The 15,625-nt window shown below is 36.4% G+C and overlaps 1 protein-coding gene and 1 long non-coding RNA gene across 4 annotated transcripts in view; one reads left to right on the top strand and one right to left on the bottom strand.

The window, feature by feature from the left end:
- Positions 1-753: 753 nt before the first annotated feature.
- Positions 754-14,553, bottom strand: LOC127975537 (CUB domain-containing protein 1). Of its 3 annotated transcripts, XM_052579687.1 has the most exons (10): positions 14,335-14,552; positions 13,526-13,732; positions 13,128-13,220; positions 6,132-6,458; positions 5,689-6,051; positions 4,137-4,331; positions 2,924-3,301; positions 2,456-2,809; positions 2,275-2,356; positions 754-1,319 (listed from the first exon to the last, which is right to left on the bottom strand). In XM_052579687.1, exons 1-10 carry the CDS (start codon positions 14,405-14,407, stop codon positions 1,136-1,138), a joined length of 2,256 nt encoding a protein of 751 aa, XP_052435647.1. In that variant the 5' UTR covers positions 14,408-14,552; the 3' UTR covers positions 754-1,135. The 3 variants fall into 3 exon arrangements, with proteins under 3 accessions (XP_052435647.1, XP_052435648.1, XP_052435649.1); XM_052579688.1 differs by lacking the exon at positions 13,128-13,220 and having other exon boundaries at positions 14,335-14,553; XM_052579689.1 differs by lacking the exons at positions 13,128-13,220; positions 13,526-13,732.
- LOC127975539 (uncharacterized) overlaps positions 14,474-15,625 on the top strand; it is a 39,710-nt gene continuing 38,558 nt past the window's right edge. Inside the window, exon 1 of the long non-coding RNA XR_008157546.1 lies at positions 14,474-14,609. This is a non-coding gene — a long non-coding RNA (uncharacterized LOC127975539). The remainder of the gene's footprint in view (positions 14,610-15,625) is intronic.

Raw genomic sequence — 15,625 nt, 5'->3', positions numbered from 1 at the left:
ACAATACTGCAAGCCTCTGGTAAACTAGTAAGCATCTAGTTTATTGCAGAGCTAAATATTAATAGCTGTATACATTTACAGCTGTAGAAACAGTCAACTTGATGTCGAGTGTTCCTGGTCTGTCTTTGACCGTTCCAAAATGGTGGACAATGTGGGCAGCCCATAACTGCTGCTAATAAGGTATCACCACACATCTCTGCTACCCATATATAGAACATATTTGTTAACGGTCACAAAAAGTAAGTTCAAATTGAAATTTAGCACCCAATCGTTACGGGAGTTTGGATGCGTTTTTCACACCTGCTCACCAAACTCCCCAAAGAGATGTTTGGCGCTGCTGAAAAAAAAAAAAAAAACACAATATAGAAACCATCACAGATTTTGTAATGGTTTTAATAGTTATGTTGGGAATTATACAGATTTTAATGGAAAGTGTACTGGCCCCTGTTGAGCTCTACTGGTTACTGGTTACCTTCTATTGGCAGCTTGTTAACCACTAAATTCTAATGGAATATGTTTACAGGAAATCATTTGTTTTCTGGATTTAATGGTTAAAAGTTGATGGTTTGTAATGTTTGTGATGGTATTTGTAGTGGAAACCATTTACATTTATGTGGTAGAAGCCAATGGCATATTAGAAGACTTTGCTATCCCAAACAATTTTCTAAGGTCTGCAACAAGACCCCTGGGTCACAGCCAATTCACAAACCTAGAGAATTTTTTCACTTTTTTTGATAGAATACATTTCATAACTTTTTAAGGTGTAAATAAATAAACAGATGTTTTAATGTCAAAAATTACATACAGTCTTTAAAACTAGCAGCCTGTTTACATGTAAAATACTAAATATAAAAACAAAAAAATACACTTTAGTTAACAGTAGTGCATTCTATTTCATCAGGACTTTCCCCCTCACACACAGAGTCTGGCTTCACTTCCCCTCCTCTTCAGAAGTCTTCGTGGAGTCAGATGTAGTTGATTGTCCCTGAACTAAACCATAGAGATCATTGTCAATCAATGCATTGCTTTCAGTGACGAGGTTTTCATCTTTTCTGATTGGTCTCTCAGCTACAGCTGGGTTATTCAGAGGTGGATAATCCAGCTTCAAATCACTCTCATCTGCAGTGGCTTCTTCTTATTCTTCTTTTTCATTATCATCTTTAAGCAGATGGCTATATATTAGAGATTCATCTATGTAAATGTAAGTGTGAGGATCCTCCTCGTCCTGTGCTTTGGACATGCCATGCAGGCCTGGAAGGAAAGTATGCTCACTGGGATTGTAGACAGATACTGGGGGAGCCTTATTCCTCTTCTTTTTCCTGTGTAATATTGAGATGTTTTGTTAAAAATCAATTTAGATACAATACTCGAAAGGGTAAACACTTTTTTTTTTTTTTTTTTACTTTTACTGTAACCTCATGCCAAAATGTTTGTAGTGGGTATAGTCACTTTCACTAAAATGGCTATAACTCTTAAATGGATATTTCCATCAAGTTTGGTACACATGTGCATGATCTCAATACGAGTTTACGCGAAAAGCGCTTAGGCATTTGGTGACACTATAACGAAAAAAAGTATAAATTATGAAATTGGCTCCAACTATGCAACTGTTGGTCCGATTGTCTTGTAAGTTGGCATAGTGTCTCTTCGTCCAAGGTGCTATCATTGCTTATGAGGACATTGAGATAAAATTAAAAACCATTCCTGCCATCAGCTAATCAACAGCTACTAGAGATGTATTAACAGAGGAGAGTTGGAATGAAACTGAATGATGGGCCTGAATGAACCATGGCCCCAAAAGAGTGAAAAATTAAAAGAAATCAGGGGCCACTAACACATTTTACATGTGTGTAAATGATGGTTTATGCAATATTTTACAAATACTTTGTAAAATATACTATCATTCTGAACAATTTTGCCTCAAAATCCACCGCTGCCAATCAAACTCTTAAATATTTGAGATTTTAAAAACCTAATTTCACAAACTTGTCTTGAGTGTTTCACTCAAATTAAAGCAAGAGGAATAAACCTCAGACCTTAATAATGACACCAGATCATAAACATGCTTATTAGAATCAGGCAATAGTTGGTGCTATAGCAGTTGTTCAGCTGTAAAATTGTGTATTTTTTATGGAAAAGTACTTGGATTAGAGGCTTATTAAATAACATACAATATTTATGCATGCACTGAAAAGCCTTACAAAGTGCTTGAACCCCTGTTCAGTTATTGTTGCTTGCAGTTCTATTTAAAATATGTTTATGCAAAACTCTCACCTGAGAAAAATACAGATCCCCACAGCTGTTATGATCACCAACACAACTCCCACAATACTCAGGATGATGCCCAAAAGCACATCTGAAAACATGATACATTTCATATCATCATTCAAGTTTTTTTTCTATATTACATGGATATTTTGTGGACATTGGAAGTTGCCAGGGAAGGCGGTCTCACTTGAGCTGTTTTGCAGCGTGATCTCCATCATCGCCCTGAAGGCTCCTGTCGGTGATTTGCAGTTAGTCATGTTCAGGTAAAAACTTTCTGGAACCAGGAGATCATTAATCTTCTCATCTTTTTTGGTGCTGTACAGCGTCTTTTGAGATCGAATGGTCTGCACTGCGATGTTTGTGTGCACCTCCTTACACTTGGGCTGGCTGACATTTCTGAACTTTACATTGCTCTTGAACTGAGGCTCCAGGTTAACAATCCAGGACACGGTGCTAGACGATTTCATGCCAGACGGCCAGGCTGGGGTCGCCAACACCGTAGGGTTATCCATTTTTGGTGCAACAGTGAATATATAGTGCTCTGTATGAGGAACAGTAAAGACTCAAAAACTGATTTTTGACATCAAGTCACTTGCACTGAATATATCTGAGCAGGTACACTAACGGTTTATTGATTTATAATGAAAGCATTTACCTGATATGTCCTGTGTAAATGAATAGGTTAAGAAGGGTTTAGTTGCCAAATTCCAGTAATTGGAACTCATAACGGAGGCAGATATTGCAATCATGGATTCACGGATTTGGATTTTCTGAATGGTTCCCTTTGGACAAAACTGCCCAAGAGTGATGCCAGAGGTAACATGGGACACATTTAGGAGGAGGATGCTGTTGCATTTGTCTTTGGGCGGACAGTAACGCAGATCTCCTGCAGGAGTCTGCAGCTCCACTGCACTGTTCTGCGGGCCTTGAAGGAGCCAGATGATCTTCTTCAAAACTCCCGGAATACACTGCTGATCGTAGCTGAAAGTTAGAGGGAATGGAGTGGAGGCACAGTCTCTCCATTCTTTACATTCTGTTGATAAAAAAAAAAAACAAAGACGTTTGCTGAATAGAGGAATATTTCAGTAGTAGAAGCCAAGAAGGAGTGTACAGGAGTGTTGACACCAAGACCAATAACTAGAAGGACAACTATATAAAGAGTTCAAAAAACAACAACAACATAACGGGTTCACATAATGAGACAATGAGTTTTGGTTTATTCTAAGATTGCGCTACTATTTTGTCATCGGCAAATGTTGGATTCTGCATTTTAAAAATTTGATTGAGTTCTGATTGGCTGTCAATATTTGTTATGGTTTTAGCAGCTAGAAAATTAATATCAAAAGATATTCAAACAATACTATTCCTCTGTGTCGTTATCATTAGTTTTCCAAATTCTCATAGAATTAGAATGATTACTAAATAATTACTTAGGTTTTAACCCTGTTATATTCATTCATTTTCTTCTTCTCCTTGTGCCACTTGATTAAAGGAAAGTTGTGAAATTTGGCACACTGATTGGGGATGCTCTAAAAAGTACCTGTACCATTTTTAGTTTCTGTATGTTAAACTCTTCAGCCCCACCATCTGGTTAAAATTCATTATTCTTAGACCTTTGGGTTTGTATCCTCCCCCTTATGTTTGTTGCCATATTGGACTTCTACCAAAAAACAAACAATTTATTTGTCACCAAAAATGGCTCGGATAATCACCACAAATAATTATAATAATAATTTAAGTTATGTTAAATATAGGTTTAGCTGGTGAATATTCTGTTCTAATGGTGACTGGGAGAAACAAGAGTATTTTACAGAGTGAAAACTCAAAGCTCAAAAAGTCGTGGTGCATCGTATCATAGAGTTGAGTACCTATGGTCTGGTTGACAGTCAACTCTATATCATCCTTGTGACAGTCAAATGAGTTCAGGACAAAATGGTTCCCTGAAGCTATGGTGATTGTGTCCATCATTACCGAATCCAGTTTCAACACACAGGTTGTTTTTTCCTTTTTTTTTACACGTATCTGTAGTACTTGCTTCTCAGGCAGATCCCCTTCACATTGCCCTGCAACAGTGGAAAGAGTAAGACACAAAGATTACAAAAATATAATATAATATAATATAATATAATATAATATAATATAATATAATATATATATAAACATAAATAAAAATCAGCATCAATTTAATGTGAAACTTACTATAATTGTAACTTTAATATGTTATTCCAACATGATAAAAATATTTAAACATGGGATGAAATTAAAAGCAAAAATCCCCAAATGCATTTACAATATAACCAATAATTTAATGTTTGTCATGACTGTCTGCTCAATGTTGAAACACTGTCTGAAATCAGTGGTGATTCAATGACTGCTGCTCTAGATTTCATCCTTCCCCACCCTAAATAAAACCTGAAAAAGCAAGGTTGACTAAAGCAGCTTAAGAAGCAACTCCTGTGAGATCAGAGGCTCTTCAAAATCCACTGAAAAGAAAGCAAGCTCTCTTCTCATATCCTGTCTTCATGAGTCATGGCCTGCTTGGGTTTCCCATATGACACAACAGATGGATCAATCAAAGTCGGGCCTTGTGTACACAAAGAAAATCAAAAATGATAAAGCTATCAATCAATAATAATAAAAATGGGTCAAGAAAACAAATCGCATACAAATGCAACAAATTAAAAAAATCTCTTCTAGACCCAGTGTTCAAGAACACACTGTTGTTGGCTACACTATAAACTACATGAATTAAAAAAAGGTTTGACCACTGACAATGAGTAAAATACATTTCCTTAAAATGGTACAAAATCAAAAATACAGTATGTTAAGACAAGAATCCAAAAGAATATTGAGATATATTTAATACTTCTGGAGTTACAGGCAGACAAACTTTGCAAAAAATATTTTTGATCTGTATGGAGCCACATTGAGAGCTTATATCTCTGGAACTGAATCATACAGGGCCTTAGAAATGAAGATACCAAAATAAATGTTTGTTAAGAAATGATATATAGATGCATTTCATATTTCTTGAGTTACAGGCATGCAATCTTTGGAATTAAATGTGAACTGGTATGCAATAATAATAATGCAACAATGATTTTTAATATTAGACCTACCAATATGTGTAAAAAAGAAATTATAATGCTAACATTTCTTTTTCATAATTCCCTCCTCCCCCACAGTTCAAGGTCTAATAAGAAAACTTCACTTTGACCTCTTTAAAAATAGAGGATTATTCCCAAATATGCATCCATAGCATTTAGTATTTTGGCTTCTCGTATGCATTTATGTACAGTAGTTTTTTTTTTTCTGCACCAACCAAAATTAATAAACAATCTCAGCCAGGGACCTGTTGTTGAGTTGACACAGAATGACCCAATATGATGACTATACAAACAAATCACTTGTGTTACCTACCCTTGCTTCTCCTGATGGCAGAGATCTGGAAGTGCACCGTTAGGTCTTGCGATGGAGGCTGTGGCCCGGATAATTTGCAGTTCTTTATAGAAAGGTTAAAGTTGCCAGGCTCTACCAACGGCTGGCTTACATTCATCAGTTTCACCAAAGGCTCTTCCCCCTGCCAAGTGTACTTCATTGTAGGGATGTTTTCAGGTTGGAGGCATGTTGGGACAGTGTAGCTCAGAATGTGCACATCAGTGTAGTATGTGTGGGGAATGGTAAAACACCACGTTGTCTCTGCATCTTCAGGAAAAGCGATTGGGGTAAAGAAGTCCTGGGTTGAACTCCTCTCTGGGAGAACAACATGGAAATTAGCCAGTGCTGTAAAATAAAGTACAACATTTCACATACATGCCGACCTTGTTTAAACACTTAGTGCTTAAATATATAAGTTTGCTTACAGTTAATGAGAGGTCCCATTGACACACCGATAACCTTCTTGTCCAGAGCTCGACCTCCAGACACTTCCAAAGAGAGTATGCCAATGTTACACACATCGACTTGTCTAATAGTTCCATTCGAACAAAACCGTCCAACGCTGACATTCTGCACTGCGAGCATGTAAACGTGTTTGTCTGGGCAGCTGTCTGTGGGCTGAATCTGCTGTAAACCAGTACTACTGAAATTCAAGTGTAAGGTCTTTGTATCTGGCGGCTTCAGATTCCAGATGAAGGTGCGATTGAACTTTTGAAAGGCGTCGTGTTCTTTGGGTTCAATGTTATACATCACTGTGGAGCAAACGTGCACATCAGAGAAAGAATACAGTAGATATATTAAGATGGCAAAAAGTACACATCTGCAAGCTATAATTTTTTTTGTAACTTTAGATGGAGAACAATGTAAAAGTATGCATTGGTTGTAAAATTAATTCAATCAATCAATCACTTTATTTATAAAGCACAATTAAACAACTTCTGTTGACCAATGTGCTATACAGAATGCAAAAATTTAAAATAAGCACCGTAACACAATAAAAGACAATAACAAACAGGCCAACTGCATCAACATTCAATTTGTATGGGACAGATCAAATAGAAAAGTCTTTAACCTCTCACTATAAAAATGGACACGGTGGGTGCAGTTCTAATTTCAGGTGGGAGATTGTTCCACAGTCTTGGAGCAGCAATAGAAAATGCTCTATCTGCTCTATTTTTAAGTTTTGATCTAGGAACCACTAAGAGGTCTAAGTTCGCAGACCAAAGAGCACTTGTAGGTTGGTGAAGTGTCAGTAGATCAGAAAGGTAAGCAGGCGCTAACACATTTAATGATTTAAAAACTAATAGCAGGACTTCAAAATTAATTCTGTGATACACCGGCAGCCAGTGAAGTGACTGAAGGACAGGAGTTATATATTCCCGTTTATAAACTCCTGTCAAAACTCTAGCAGCAGCATTTTGGACTATCTGCAGGCGATTTATGGATGACTGACTGATCCCCAAATAAAGCGAATTACAATAATCTAGCCTTGTAGTAATAAAACCCGGTATAACTTTTTCAAAATTGGAGAATGAAAGGAAAGACTTAATTTGTATTAGGGTTCGAAGCTGGTAGAAGCTTGTTTCACAACTTGATTAACCTGTCAATTTTTAGGGCACTGTCCAGTACCACTCCCAGGTTTTTAATGTATGGCTTAACATAAGGTTCCAAGGCACCAAGATTCACATTTGTTGTGTCATGTACACTGGAAGATGTAAACAAAATAACCTCAGTCTTATTCTCATTCAAACTTAAAAAATTCAGTGACATCCATGCTTTAACATCCTCAAGGCAAGCAGCCATCTGTTCTAAACTATTTTTATGTTTAAGGGGAAAATATATTTGTGTGTCGTCTGCATAACAATGATAACTCAAGTCATATTTCTTAAAAATAGTACCTAAAGGAAGCATGTATAAAGAAAACAACATAGGGCCTAGTGTGGAGCCTTGAGGAATTCCACACGTTAGCTTTACAGAAGAAGATCGATAGTTACCAATGTTAACTGAGAAACTCCTGTTTGTCAGATAAGACTGAAACCAATGTAAGACTGAACCTCTGATGCCCACTATGTGTTCTAAACGAGACAGCAAGACATTATGGTCCACCGTGTCAAATGCAGCACTTAAGCACTACCGAGTCTCTAGAATCAGTGGCTAAGAAAATGTCATTGAGCACTTTTACCAGAGCCGTTTCAGTAGAATGAAATTTTCTAAACCGGATTGAAATATATCAACACTTTTATTGTCGACCAAAAATGTTTGAAGCTGACACAGTACTACTTTATCTGAAATATTTGTCACAAATGGGGGATTTGAAATAGGTCGAAAATTTGATAAATCGGAGGAATCCAAGTTAGGCCTCTTAAGTCTGGGTTGCACTGATGCGTGTTTCAAACACTCAGGAACTACTCCTAACTCAAGGCATTTGTTTATAAAATTTAAAAGTGTCGGACCCACTTTTAAATAATCGTGCCGGGATTGTATCTAATGGTGAACCTGTATGTTTTAGCTGCATCACAGTGTCATTTAAAAAAGTTATTGAGATAGGTGTAAACTTACTGAGCAAGCCGTTGTAATTTAACTGACCTGCAGGATCACCAGTGGTCAATTGAATATTGTTTCTAATTCCAGCTATCTTGCCTGTGAAAAACTGGCAAAACCGCTCACATACAGCCACTGACTCAGTCCGGTAAATAGAAACAGCAGGGTTCAGTACAGTATTAATAACATTAAAAAGGACTCTAGGATTATTGTAATCCTTGTCTATAAGGGAGGAAAAATAGTCTGATTTGGCCACTCCCAACTCATTCTGATACTTAAGCATCTCACAGAACATCTGTAATTTATCCTTTTTCCATTTCCTCTCTGCCCTTCTACATGCCTTTCTCAGAGTCCGAGGAGTATTATTCACCCATGGCTCAGGGATTGACTTTTGATGTTTTGTTCTCATTGGAGCGACATCATTTAAAATTGTACCGCATATAGAATTAAAATTATCAAGTAGTTCGTCCGGGCTTAATTCTGGTGAGACAAGTTCAGGATAATGAGAAAATTCCTTAAACGCTGCATAAAAATTGACAGAGGTAGCAGCAGTGATACTCTGCGTCTTAAGGGCAGTTATACGAATATTAATAGTATTTAGTGTATTTAGTATCATCCAGCAGTATCCCATGGGACAGAATAAGATCAAGAGTGTGCCCTTTATGTGTGTAGGTCTTGTAACAAGCTGCACTAAGTCAATTGTAAGTCAATAAGTAATTGGCTGTTATTAAACCTCTCATCAAAAAACCACAACTAGACCCCAAAGAACTAGTTAATTACAGATGTGTTTTGGAAGATATACATTTAATGTCAAATTTGAATATACTATTTTGTGTATTGTTTTGTAACAATTAAAAAAATATAAATTTAATTTTTTGTTTTTAGTTCATTTGTTATTTTTCAATTCAGCAATAATATTCCAAGCATATTTTTTTCTTGAAGACACCATTTGTGTTCCAAAGCATTAAAGATTTATGGGTATTTTAGTTGGATATAAAATGTTCGGGTCTATGCTCAAAAAGTGGTTAAAAGTCGATAAATGGACTGCAGCATGAAATTTAGTAACATGAAATAAAAATAATAAAATGTAAATATAATAAAAAAAAAATAATACATCAACAATTCAGTACAATAATTTGGATTGAAATAAAAATATTTTGTCAATTTTGCCCACTCCCAGAGGGTTAATAGGTTGTCTTAATGCAGATGCGTACTGAGGGTTTACACACATTGTGTACAACTATATATATATATTAAGGGTGGAACGGTACACAGATGTCACGGTTCGGTACTTACATCGGTTTAGGGGATCACAGTTCACCATTTCAACACAACAGGGAAACAAAACAAATCTACTATGCTCGGTTTCTTTTCATTTATTTTGAACAGACCAAAGTAAAAATCTAATAAAACATTTCCACCTAGATGTGAAAATACTTACATAATGATTATTATATTATATAACACTAAATGCTGGACATACCAATAAAGCATTGATTATGCTGATTGGAAATTTAGCTGGAATGCAGTTTAAATTAAAACGCACTCATTTATCATCACACATGGGCATAAATACAATCATCAAAAAGTCAAAACTTTAGTGGCATAATTGTCAGATAAATGATAAATGAGCATGTTGTGTTTCCATTTACATATAAAACTATATGAATTATTAATTCTTCAACAAAACACTATAGCATTTATAATTATTGTCTATTAGTAAGCCGAAATGAAATTAAATACATGTTAAATTTAAACTGCATTCCAGCTAAAATTCCAGTCAACAAAATCCAAGCTTTATTGGCATGTCCAGCATAATAAAGCAAAAAATCAATATAAAAGAATATCAAATATAACCAATAATAATAATAGTCTAATAAGAATAATAATATACAAATATTATGGGGAAAAGTTCAGTTAATGGACTTCCAAGACTGTACTGTAGGATGGATAATGTTTTCTTGTAGGCCTATTTTATATTATGCACTTTATGTAACATTTATTCATTATAAACTTCATTTGAAAGCTGACTATCGCACATAATACAGTCCGGTAGCCAAGGCATATGGTTATATAATTATTTAATAATTCAATATTTTTTATTATAAATAATATAAAGATTTCTTAATTCAAAATAAAATATTAATGAATAAATCTCTGATAATTCTGGACTGCTATGGTCACACAGATTTAACAAATTAATCTCGTGGTCACTACATAATATGATGTTCCCACTAGTAATTATGTCTTGGCCACAACACGCTGCCGTAATTTGCAATATAAATAATCGTTTAGCATTCAGATACGCTACATCGCAAATATGGATATATTCTGAAATATTTGGATTTGTGCTGAATAACAGAGGTAGGATACACGAGCACAAAGCTTCATTTCACAAACAGTTAAGTGCACAAGGATTTAAAGTATACTCCATCATCAGTTTGTGAGAGACGCATTCAGAGTCAGCACATGGTCACTGTCTAGTGGGCTTTGTTTTCAAGTGTGTAACTATTCACTGTTGTTCTGCTGGCGGCCGGTTATCAAACAGTGCAATCCTTTCTGGATCCTGTACTTGAGACGGTTCGGTAAGAATACATGTATCGTTCCACCCAGAGCCGGCCCTAGACCTTTGGGGGCCCTAAGCAAAATTGGTTGGAGGCCCCTTTGACCGTTTTAAGTAAGGCCTACAGAAATTAATGACTACCTTGTAACTATACTGTACATATTATATCTACTATGTTATTTTAATTTTTTTTAGTCTATTAAATTATGTTTTAATTATTCTATGTATGCTGTATGTTAATTATCTTTTTTACGCTGCTGGCCCTGAGTAAGTATTTCGTTCTTATGTGGCAACATGTACAGAATGACAATAAAAGACCTTGAGTTCTTGAGCTGAGTTCCATGTTTGATGTCTAACAGGGAAATTATGATACCACTGAGCTGAATGGCAGTGCAGTGCAACGAACACACACTGATGAACTTGCTGAATAAAAAGACTGATAAAGTGATTTTCACTGACCATAAAAGAAACATTTTTAATTGACACCAGAGTTTAAGAGGCACAAACAACAGCCTTTATAAAGAATTTAAATGAAATAGAGCAAATAGAACTGAATACTGTGTTGTGAACCAGGAAAAGTATTATTTTATTAGCATTTATTACATGGCTTGGTTGAATCCCAATGTAGAATGCGGTTTGTCATTTCTTAATAACAGACCGCTGCGAAGTAGAACACACCATTGCCATAAACAGAGCGTTGCTATGGACGCGGAGCAGACTATTTTCTTTAACATGGAGTCACAGTGTGCAGCGCTGCGCTGCTCAAGTGCGCATTTAAAAGTTTACGGCACAAAGCGAAGAAATGTCGAGCGCACAAATCCTAATGTATATCTGTCCAACAGTTTATTGATCATTTGTTTCTTCACAGTTTTAAATTCCAGTTAGTGTGTGTTTGATGCCTTTTCATAGTCCTTGTGATGTGTCCGTGATCTATCACTACACACGGTAGCGAGTCGTTTAAAAACAGCAACAAACATAAAATACAAATACACAAAATAAAGTGCAAATCTTATGCAAATCCACAGCCTTTTATCTACAGATCAAGCATTATAATGTGAATATATCATATATTGAAGAGAGTTTTACCATGCACGAGGCGCGCGCTGTTTGAATAACGTTACTGAATGGAGAATGATTGATGAGGTAAAACGAGTTTCCGTAAACTTTAATTTAATGATGTAAATAGTCTTCTGTCCCTAAGCTATGGAATGGCTTCAGATGACTTCGTGAAATTATAATCAGACGGACCCTCTCAGATCCAAGTCACCCAAAATGACGAAAAAAAAGCGGGAGGTGCCGAAAAGCGCGCTGTAAGTGTTTGCATTCCAATATAAGACTTTTAGACTGCAGATTATCTATACAGGTTAGAGCTGTAATCGGGCCTTAAAAATTAGGCCCGACAGGACCCGAGCCCGACAGGTACATTTTGATTGACAGCATTTTTAAAGCCCGAACCCGTTTACAGCCCGACATTATTCAAATGTGCGCACGCACACAGCTCTTTTGCCTTTTGCCAACAATGAGCAATTTATTCATGTTTTAACATAATTTACTCGTAACTAACGTAGACTAGACCACTTGGAAGTTGGAATAAAGAAATAAAACAAGTCCTGTGTCACATCGTAACATCTCAGCATTCTAGACATAGGCTCATTTAACCTATAAATAGACCAACGCACCAATAAAAACGAGTCATTTAAAAAAAAAATTAAATACATTTTAAATTAAGATGGGTATTTGGCAATAACGAAATTAAGATAAAGGCTCCGCCGGATTTGCTTTATTTAATAAAAGAATAATGCCAACATTAGCGTAAACACTCTGTCAACATTATGCATTTAAGACTCAATGAATATTTAGTTATCATTTGAAAAAACTTTACTCACAGAGATTAGGCTAGGTCTACATGTTTTTGTGGAGGAAAATGATTGAATCCACTGTAGATGTCTTCACCGCGCTCCTGCGCTCACTAATAGTGCGTCATTATTCACTCATTATTCTCATTATAAACACGGTCAAAACTTTCCACACCTCAGAGTTTGCTTTAGTTGCTGGTGCAACCAAAACTTAATCACCAGAGGCATGCCTCCGTTACACCTGCTCAGCATTCATTTTCGCATCTTTCTCGCGCTAATCGAAACACATCACATGACCGCTCGTTTACCTCGCAAACCGGAGCCCGAGCCCGCGTAAGATGATAGAAATTAAGCCCGAACCCGACCGAACCCGTCGGATCCCGACGGGTCCCGTCGGGTTCGGGCAAAGGTCTTCAGCTCTAATACAGGTATCGGAAAATTAAGCCTACAGTTTTACATACCTTTATCTTCTTGCTTATTCTCTTCTTCCAGCCTTTTCTTTTGTCGTTTTTCATGGCCAGAAAGATATTTTCGTTTCTTGTCTAAATAAAGAACTAAATAAAAAACAACTGTGCTTATCATGATGCCTGATAAAGAGCCCTGTAGGCCCATTTCTTTTTATTAATTTATTTTATGTTACTTTTGTTGTATGATTTTTTTCACCCACTATATAGCAGTGACTCAAGGGGGCCCTCTGCTGGCCACGGGGCCCTTTGCAATTGCAAGGGTCGCTTAGTGGGTTGGCCGGCTCTGTATATATATATATATATATATATATATATATATGTGTGTGTATGTATGTGTGTGTGTGTATGTTTGGGTGTGTTTAAATGAAAACATAAAGAATACAAGCTCTCACCATTGTCTCTGATGATCTGTACGGTGAACACATTCTCTGGCTGTGAGCAGTTGAAATCCAGAAGCGTGTCAGTTCTGAGGAGCACAGAGGACTGGCACAGCTGTTGTGTGTCCTGTCTGATGCAAACTCTGCAGTGTGTGTTTGTGTGAGCACTATTAATGAGTATGGTTGTGTCCACTTCAACAGCAATATTGAGCTCTGCACTACCTGAAATGATGCACAGTAAGGTTAAACTGAATGACTAGATAAAGAATATATATATTAGACACTTTAACCACTGTAACCTTTAGCTCTTTTCGATAAAATTATAGCCTGCAATTGTTTATAAAAGCACACAAATTTATGTTTGAGCACCCCCCCAAAAAATATTTTTTGTGTTTGTGCGTGTATGGAAAATAACGTTAGCTTAAAAACATCCAGTGAGATGTGTCATTAGCTAGCATAAATCCAACAAATCAATAAATCCAACACCCTGCTGTCACTTTTTCTTTTCTTTTTTTTTTTATCTCAGGCGATGAATCTGTATTTTTTGTATTTTAGCGGACACATAATTCATTTCTAAAGTGAAAAGACATTTAGAAATGACTAAAACACTGACCAAACATCAGAGTAAACTGGAACCATTTCCTTAAAAACGGTTTAGGCTAACTTAACCAAGCAGCTCGAGTTTATAAAACCAGTCGATTTCGATTACGTTTAAGTTTGAGAAGAGGTAAAGATTAATCCCAGTTTCCCGGACATGGAATCGCTGTATATGTATCTACTCATACCTGTGCAGGTGAGTGTTGTATGTGTGGGTTTGGCTTTACCTGTGAGCTCCGGGACTGACGACAGGAACCATCCGAAAAAGAGTGAAAAGCACGTGATCCTCCAAACTCGCATGACTTTCTAACATTAAAACTCCTTACTTGTTACAGTGGGCTAAAGATGTAAGAGTGCGCCATCGACCAGATATCAGTCTGTGTTCTTCAGGAGAAGCGGCTTCCGGTTTGCGACAGACGTTAATCATCCACGCCGCAGGGATGGGCGCATCGATCTGAGCTATCGGTATATCGATACTCGAGCAAATAATATCGATACTAAGGTGGGTTTTATTTACCAGTGACTTTGTTTATTTAAAAAATGCATTGAATTGGACAGATAACCTCCGTTATACATGTGTAGGATAGAACTATTTTCCTGCTCAGAACACACCCAAATGTTGCAAGACAGAACCAGTTCATGACAGAAAGCGTTCACTCAAGTGCAGTCTAACAGGACTGCGTTTCCCAAAAGTATCATAAAGCAACGCTTTTGGGAACGGCAGACCTGAACAATGCTCATCAGAGGACAGAAAAAAAACATATGTCTGAGTTTGGCAAATTGAAATTAGCCTACATAGATTTGTGCAATTACATTTATTTAAATGGAACGTTGGAAGATAATATTGATCATGATCAGTCAAAAAAAAAAAAAAAAAAATTGCATTTTGGTTGCATTTTATGCAGCCTGTCACTGGCAGTCCCTTATGAAAATGAACCATTACTGAAGTGACCATATTTCAACTGTAGTATTTGTAGATTCAAATCATGTGTATATAAAAAAAAACTAACCTACTATATATAATTATGGCATGTTGAATGTTAAAATGTGTTTTAAACAAAGTGTGTTAACCTCATTCATTAATGCAGGTAAGTGCTGGTCAGTACTGAAAAGATCCTTGTCTCTTTTCCCAGAACAATGTACATTTTTCATTTAAAATAACATGTATGTACAAACGCATGAAAACACTACCCCTACTGTGTTAACTTAACATGGAAACATCTTTGCTAGTCTTCTTGACATTAAACCAATAAACAAAGAGCTATAATTCTCACCTAAACATCGACTCTCTCACAGTATTTAGATCTAGGATCTAGGAGCAGGTAAAGTCATCAGCCTGTTTAGTGTGTGTCTTTTTATTCAAGAAGTTGGCACTTGTAATATTTTCAGCAAAATGCAATGAAATTAGCAATAAAAGCCAGACGGGAAAGCATCAGCTGCATCAAAACCCTTTTAGGACCCTTTTTCCCCGCCACTTAGTTAGATGCAAATGGGCACAGGCCAAAACCTGTTAGTCTG

The sequence above is a fragment of the Carassius gibelio genome, chromosome B16, assembly GCF_023724105.1.
Source record: "Carassius gibelio isolate Cgi1373 ecotype wild population from Czech Republic chromosome B16, carGib1.2-hapl.c, whole genome shotgun sequence".
NCBI classification, from domain to species: domain Eukaryota; kingdom Metazoa; phylum Chordata; class Actinopteri; order Cypriniformes; family Cyprinidae; genus Carassius; species Carassius gibelio.
This window is presented reverse-complemented; position numbering and strand designations above follow the sequence as displayed.

Coding starts and splice junctions, on each gene's coding strand:
- LOC127975537 (XM_052579687.1), bottom strand. CDS start 14,407: ATGCGAGTTTGGAGGATCACGTGCTTTTCACTCTTTTTCGGATGGTTC. Junction 13,221..13,525: donor ACAGATCATCAGAGACAATG/GTGAGAGCTTGT, acceptor TTTTTTATTTAG/TTCTTTATTTAGACAAGAAA. Junction 3,302..4,136: donor GACTGTCAACCAGACCATAG/GTACTCAACTCT, acceptor TTTTATCAACAG/AATGTAAAGAATGGAGAGAC.